Below are 8,561 nucleotides of genomic sequence, written 5' to 3' on the forward strand. Positions count from 1 at the left end.
CCCCTCGGGTCTTAAAACCACAGCGAGATAACTCCCATGAGAATACCACTCGCTCCATCCTATGCCCCGCAGCGAGATTACTCCCACGAGGAGCCAACTCGCTCGGTACTACAACCGGCAACAAGACAACTCCCACGAGGAGATAACTTGCTCAGTCATATAACCCATTGCGAGGCAACTCCCACGAGGAGTCAACTCCCTCGGATCTACGAACCCACAGCGAGATAACTCCTACGAGGAAACCACTCGCTCCATCCTATGACCCGCAGCGAGATTACTCCCACGAGGAGCCAACTCGCTCGGTACCCCAACCCGCAGCGGGACAACTCCCACGAGGAGCTAACTCGCTCGATACTACAAATTCGTTGCAAGGCAACTCCCACGTGCAACCACCTCGCTCGATAATAAGACTCGCTGCGAAACAACTCCCACGAGGAGACAACTCGCTCAGAGCAACCTCAATCCACACGCGCCTAAATCGCGCATCATCCAATGCTCCTACAACTTCGCTGCAAGACAACTCTCTTGAAGAGACAACTCGCTCGCAATGCACTACATAATCGCAAGCTCAAGTTAGCACGATTACAACCCTAGAAACACTTAGAGATATTATGAGAATCTATATAGCCTGGCCAGCTTGATTACTCAAAATTTATCTACTTGTTTTCGATGGGTCCTTCATTAAAACGTGGCCACGGTCCAAACATACTTACGACCCACGAGGTCTAACAAGGGGCACGATCCCCATAAAAAAAACTCTTGAGAGCCTGATCCCCTCCTCAAGTACATCACGCACAAGGCTATATGTAAACACATACAAGCAACGCGTCAAAACATTGACAATGTCGATAAATAACAACTCCCACGAGGAGAATACTAGCTCCGTGCTACTACATTATCACGAGACAACTCCCACGAGGAGATAACTCGATCAACTCTATTATCCCATGACGAGACAACTCCCACGAGGAGATTACTTGATCCGTGCTACCACATTATCGCGAAACAACTCCCACGAGGAGATAACTCGATCAACTATATTATCCCGCGATGAGACAACTCCCACGAGGAGACAATTCGCTACTACATCGTCGCGGGACAACACCGACGACTCAAATAACTTACATAGCGACAACTTAGTCGCGCTACGCGCCAATGCGCATTCACGCCCCTCCGACACACGCTCCAATGCATTTTCGCACACCATCAGGCCATATGCCAAAGAACAAACACTACAATTTTCACTCTCGACACGATTGAGAACCCATTTCGACATGGCCCCCACATCGACTCGAGAGTGGGGGGCTTAATGATATGCCTAATTGGGCCAACCCAATGGGCCTACAAGTTATTTACCTACTGGGCCACGAGCCCAATATTGAAGACCAATATCACCGAGGCCCAAACACCTTGAAGTAAGGCTTGGGCCCAACAAAGCAAACCCAACCCAATAAACGACATATAAATAGAGGTTTTACTCATTTTATTAAGGTACGTCCTATTAACTGAGCAATACTATCAACTGTATTCTCTGGACTATTTCTATGATCAGCACGTCTGACTTGAGCGTCGGAGGGGTTTCCGCCGGATCAACCCCCGGCTTAGTTCATGTGTTCTATGATCGCAGGTACCTCAGGATAATCAAGTTGTCAAGCTACTGATCTGCTTTGCTCTCCCAGCTCGTTTTCTACACCACCCTAGATGAGCTACATTTTAGCATCATCAACTATCGACTCTGTTTTTCCTCCTGGGTCTAGATGGAGCAATGGATTTGTGAAACTTTAGAGAAATCGTAAATTTTAATTGTCGATGGGCAGGGGCGGGTACTGGGGAGCTTTAAGGTAAGTGCTGGAGATGATGATCAGTCCTTTTTCTTTCTTTTTTTTCTTTTTTTTTTTGAGATAGGAGATGATGATAAGACCCATTTATCAACTAAATTAAAATTAATTTTGTTACTTCGTTAATAGGAAAACCCAAAAAAATAATATTTCAGGTTAAATTTGGGGATATATATATATATATATATATATATATATATATATATATATATATATATATAGATATATATATATATATATATATATATATATATATATATATATATATATATTCATATATATATATATATATATTTATATAGCAAACTGAGGGGCAAAATTGTCAAAACACTTTAATTGGAGAAAGTCAACTTGACATATCAGCATACCACAAACGGAATGAAGATGGAGGGGTCATTTTGTTACGTTTTGTAGTTCAGGGGGGTGTTTGAGACAACCCTCATAGTTCAGGGGTGCAAACTGTACTTTCCCCTTAATTTAATACATAAAGATAGCAACTATAGGAAAATTTATTAGTAATGTCGGTAACAATATCAATATTTATACAACGGGTTTTACGAATAAGTATCTGATCAACTATTTATATTCTTCTAGGTACATGGGTTATATCTTTTTCGCCAATAAGTCGATCATTCATTTAATATGTATTATAAAGAAAGGCAAAATTAATGTATATGATAAAATTACCCCAAACATGTAAACTCAATTCATAATTGTAACCCCAATTTAATTTCAATTTAATCAATTTTAACCACAAAAATCCAATTTTGACGTTTTCTTTTTTTAAACTTTATTGTTATGTTTTTTTTTTCCGCTGGTTTCCGGCGTTGATTTTATTTATTTACTTTTACTCCGTCTGCTTTTTCCACCGCCGGTTTCCGACGTTTATTTTTTTTTCCGCCGTCGGTTTCTGGCATTGACTTTTTAAATTTTTTTCCCCTTCAAAATTTATCCTGTTTTTTTACGTCCGCCGTTAAACGTTGACCGTAATTATACTGTTATAAACAATAATTATACTATCAATCACAACCATATTATTATTTTTCGGTTTTTTTATTTTATTTTATTTGATTTGTTGACAAGTCAATGTAATTATATTACTATCGTTGACGGTAAAATTACTGTAAACACAATAATATTATTATATATTATTATTATTTTGGCCTTTTTATTTTGTTTGATTTGTTGACCGATTAACGTAATAATATTTATTGTCTTCTATTGTAATATTACCATAGACACAATAATATTACAGTGGTTGACGGTAGTATTACTGTCGTTACGGTAATATTATTGTGGATATAATATTACAGGCAAACACATCAATATTAATAATTAATTTTTTTATTATGTTTGTCTTTGTTGAACAATCAACATATTAATATTACGATATTAAACAATAATAGTGATTTTTGTTGTGTTAATATTATTGTGCTAGAGTGTAATATAATAATATTACTGTGTTAAATTGTAGTATAGTTAATATTACTGTGTTAAACAGTAATATAGTTAATATGATCGTCAACCACAACAAAATTACTGTTAACGGGAAAAAAGATGTTGAAGAAAAAAAAATCAACACCGTCGGAGACTGGCGTTGACCGCCAGTCAGCGGCGGCAGAAAGAAGAATTTAAAAAAAAAATGTTAACGCATGAAACCGGCGGAAAAAACAGGAGAAAAAATAAATAAAAAATCAACGGCGGCGACTGGCAAAATGGTACTCAAAATTGAGTTTTGGGTCAAAACTAAATAATTTGTGAAATTTAGGGTTAACTTGAGGTTAAATTGAATCAAATGATAAAATTTGAGTATATTAAAATGTGATGGGGTATTTTAGTTTACACACCTCTAAATAATCACTGGACTTTTTAGTAAAATAATTTTTTTGTCTGGATCCTTTTATGATTAAGTATCCCATGGTGGACTAATTTGTAATGGACAATTCATATAAATTTAATAATACAATCGCATTCCGAAAAATATATATAAACTTGATTGTCAAAATATGAAATCGATCATTTAATAAATGAAACAGAGAAGAATTAGAGAAAATAGGCTGGCAAATAAGAGATAAAAATAATAATAACAATTAAAAAAATATAGAGGTAGTCGATTATAATTGTGTGTTGGTGGTATCTTACCTACAAGTAGTGCAAGTATCTTACACGTAATATAATGGACTAAAAGTCCAAGTATCGAGCCCACGAGAAATATTCAACTGTCTAATCCTAAGCGCTAGATTATCACAACTATATTCAAGCCCACCCTACACAGTCGAAAACTGATTGATTTATTCTAAAATTAAACTAAATTTTCTAAAATTAAAAGGCATGCAAAAATAAGTAAGCAACTAGCACGAAGATTTTATCAAATTAGAAAGCCCTAGGATTTTATCTTCACCTTATGTGATTATTAATTCCTCAATTCCTTCAATTATGCAAGTAATTAATTAACTTGAATTATTAACCGGAGATGCTGAATTAATCATAACCCTCTTCCGCATGTATTATGATTCTAATATTTCATATTAAATTACTGTATTCCTACGTAATTAGATCTAGGACACAACATTAAGCATAGATCTCAATAATATTAGCAAGAGGCTAACTATATTCCTATGGTAGCACACCAAAGGTTCTGATACCAAATTTCTAATTATTAACTCGATCTTCCGATTCATGCGATTAACAATAACATAAAAACACATAAAGTGGCCAATTTCATACATTTAATAAAACAAGTAGAAGAAATAATCCGAAATTAAAACTTGCATAAAATCATGAAAAAGGGTTTATAAATCCCACATAGGGTTCAAAACAAATTCCTAGAAAATAGAAGGTTTAGCTACTCATGATTAAATTAAAAGCTAAATAAAAATAAATCATGGAAGATAAAAACTATGCTTGAATCTTCAAAGTCTTCGCCTTCGTTATTGCTTCTTTGCTCTCAAATTTTGCGTAAATAGAGGGCTCCTAATTCTTGGGAGTTATTGGTGTAGACGCATAAAATTAATTAATTGGTTAATTAAATTAGCCAATTAAATTGTGTCTAAATTAAATTATACCTTGTCTTGCAAGACAAGTCATGGGGATAATTATCAATTAATTATTGGCCAATAGGATTATTTCTTCTCTTCCAAGTTATAAGAGATAAATATCAATTTAAAGAGAGCCAATCAAATCGCGTCACGTCATCAAGCAGACTTTAAGTAGGACTCTTATTCTACCACTATAAATAGGGACCATCCCTACACAATTCAAAACACAACTCAAGAAGAAGAAAAACCGTAGGAGAAAATTCTCTCTACAATATTCAAGTCGTTCTTCATCAAATTCAAGGCGTTCTTCATCAAATCGAGGGTGTTCTTCAACAAATCAAGATCGAAGGAAGATTGAAGGGTCAAATCCATCAAGAACTTCAAGATCTTCAAGTCAAAATCCGTCAAAGTTCAGCGTTTCGATCCGAGATTCAAGTCGCAAGACCCTCGGAAGACGTTATTCAAATCAAAATCAAATCCGGAGAAGATCAAGTCAACGACCCGTCTCCGAAATTCAAAGTCAAACACATATTGTTCTTGAGAGAAGAATCAGAGGATTAAATTAGAGTTTGTACCCGCAATATTTTATTTTAATTCAATAAATTATTTTTGTGCAAGTTTTTCTTGTTTGTCTAAATCGCAGATAAGAATTTTGTTGCTACAAATTTTGGCACGCCCGGTGGGACATCTCTACCTTTCATCTCTTCTCTCTCTCGAAGATCCTCAAAGTGTTGCAGTGACTGCTCTACGTTCGCAATGAAGACTGCTACATCGGATTCATCAAGTGTGGGCTTAGTTACAAGGAGTATAGCTAAGAAGCTGCAAGCATCCTCCAAGACTAACTCGACGCCCCAAACCGTTCAGAAAGGCTTACCACCTCTTGTCAACACAAGCACAGACGTGGAAGGCTCAAAACGAGAGATTTCACAGCCCACGCCTCATTCAACATCAAGCTACTTAGAGATGGCATCCGTCCTGACAACAAACGCTACAACTATGGAAGAGCAAATTGCAAGTTTGGCCAAGGCTATTGAGGGACTCACAAAGCATGTTCAACAACGAGATTCTCAAATTGCCAAGTTGATCGACAAGATGGACAAAGCCGATGCTAGTAAAGTTGTGGATCGGATAGAGGCTCAAGACGAAGCTGCGACATCCACAAAGCAACAATCAGTTGAAAACGAGAAGACTCCAACTCAAGAACTTCAAGTTTCTTCCGAAGGGCTGATTCATGTAGATCAAGTGATGACGCTGATCAGTGAAACCATCAAAGACAAGTTGGAAGGAAGCTCTAAGTCGCCGTCAACCTATGTCAAGCCATACACGCAAAGGATTGATGATCTAAGGATGCCAATGGGCTATATACCTCCAAAGTTTCAACAATTTGACGGCAAAGGCAACCCCAAGCAACATGTGGCACACTTCGTCGAGACTTGCAATGATGCCGGGACGTACGGAGATCACCTCGTCAAGCAATTCGTCCGATCGCTCAAAGACAACGCGTTTGATTGGTACATTGATTTGGGGGCAAACTCCATTGATAGTTGGAAGCACTTGGAGGAAGAATTTCTCAACCGCTTTTACAGCACTCGAAGAACAGTCAGCATTGAGCTCACCAATTCACGCCAATGGGAGAAGGAACCTGTCATCCACTACATCAACCGTTGGAGAAATTTGAGTCTCAATTGCAAGGATCGACTGTCTGAGACATCAGCTATTGAACTGTGCATCCAAGGAATGCAATGGGGACTCCGATATATCCTTCAAGTAATTCAACCTAAAAGTTTTGAAGAGTTGGCCACTCGAGCACATGATATGGAGTTGAGCATACTTGCAAATCAAATTGAAGAATCACCATTCCAAAAGCCGTACCAGCTCAAAGAAGTGCATCTTGAAGAAGAACAAGAAAATCATGAGGATGGGGGCAAGTCTTTTGAAGAAGCAACACCTTATGCAATATGACAAGTCAAATCAAATGAAGCACTCCTTGACACGAGTTTAAAAGGTCTACAAGTCCAAATCAAATGAAACACTCCTTGACACGAGTTTAAAAGGTCTACATGTCCAAATCAAGCACTCCTTGACACGAGTTTAAAAGGTCTACAAATCCAAATCAAATGAAACACTCCTTGACACGAGTTTAAAAGGTCTACATGTCCAAATCAAGCACTCCTTGACACGAGTTTAAAAGGTCTACAAGTCCAAATCAAATGAAACACTCATTGACATGAGTTTAAAAGGTCTACAAGTTCAAATCAAGTGAAGCACTCCTTGACACGAGTTTAAAAGGTCTACATGTCCAAATCAAGCACTCATTGACACGAGTTTAAAAGGTCTACATGTCCAAATCAGACACTCCTTGACACGAGTTTAAAAGGTCTACATGTCCAAACCAAACACTCCTTGACACGAGTTTAAAAGGTCTACAAGTCCAAATCAAATGAAACACTCATTGACACGAGTTTAAAAGGTCTACAAGTTCAAATCAAGTGAAGTACACATTGACACGAGTTTAAAAGGTTTACATGTCCAAATCAAACGAAGTACTCCTTGACACGAGTTTAAAATGTCAACATATCCAAATCAAACCAAGGCTCATTGATACGAGCATAAACTATCTATATATATCCAAATCAAGTCAAGTCTCCTTGATACGAGCATAAACTATCTACATATTCAAATCAAGTCAATGCTCCTTAATACGAGCATAAACTATCTATATATCTAAATCAAGTCAAGGCTCCTTGATACGAGGATAAACTATCTATACATATCAAGTCAAATACATATCAAGTCAAGGCTCTTTGATACGAGCATAAACTATCTATATATCCAAATCAAGTCAAGGCTCCTCGATACGAGCATAAACTATCTATATATCGAAATCAAGTCAAGGCTCCTTGATACGAGCATAAACTATCTACATATCGAAGTCAAGTCAAGGCTCCTTGATACGAGCATAAACTATCTATATATATCCAAATCAAGTCAAGGCTCCTTGATACGAGCATAAACTATCTACATATTCAAATCAAGTCAAGGCTCCTTAATACGAGCATAAACTATCTATATATCTAAATCAAGTCAAGGCTCCTTGATACGAGGATAAACTATCTATACATATCAAGTCAAATACATATCAAGTCAAGGCTCTTTGATACGAGCATAAACTATCTATATATCCAATTCAAGTCAAGGCTCCTCGATACGAGCATAAACTATCTATATATCGAAATCAAGTCAAGGCTCCTTGATACGAGCATAAACTATCTACATATCGAAGTCAAGTCAAGGCTCATTGATACGAGCATAAACTATCTACAAATCCAAGTCAAATGCTCCTTCAGCACGAGCTTAAACTGCAAATGTTTCTCCTTGTCCACATGAGTCTAAACTGTGCATGACATCCCTCAAAAGGATATATTTTGAACTACGTTATGACTTGATCCCTTTATAAGGTACGTAGGCAACTTAGAATCTCTCTAAGCCTAGTCATGATTTCAAAAGTTATATGTGCTTTGCTAGATCAAGCTCCAACTTAGAGCAATTATCGAGACTCATCCACTCCAAGATGCATTGTCCGTGAACAAGTCTCGAGGGGGCATTTGTAGACGCATAAAATTAATTAATTGGTTAATTAAATTAGCCAATTAAATTGTGTCTAAATTAAATTATACCTTGTCTT

General features: G+C 37.0%; 1 protein-coding gene across 1 annotated transcript; it reads left to right on the top strand.

Annotated features, from left to right (window-relative positions):
• Positions 1 to 5,632: 5,632 nt before the first annotated feature.
• LOC148769111 (uncharacterized) lies at positions 5,633 to 6,838 on the top strand. The gene has a single exon (XM_088820237.1). It carries the CDS (start codon positions 5,633 to 5,635, stop codon positions 6,836 to 6,838), a length of 1,206 nt encoding a protein of 401 aa, XP_088676363.1.
• Positions 6,839 to 8,561: the final 1,723 nt, after the last annotated feature.

The sequence above is a fragment of the Erythranthe guttata genome, chromosome 7 (assembly GCF_056151865.1).
Source record: "Erythranthe guttata isolate IM_541 chromosome 7, IM_541, whole genome shotgun sequence".
NCBI lineage: Eukaryota > Viridiplantae > Streptophyta > Magnoliopsida > Lamiales > Phrymaceae > Erythranthe > Erythranthe guttata.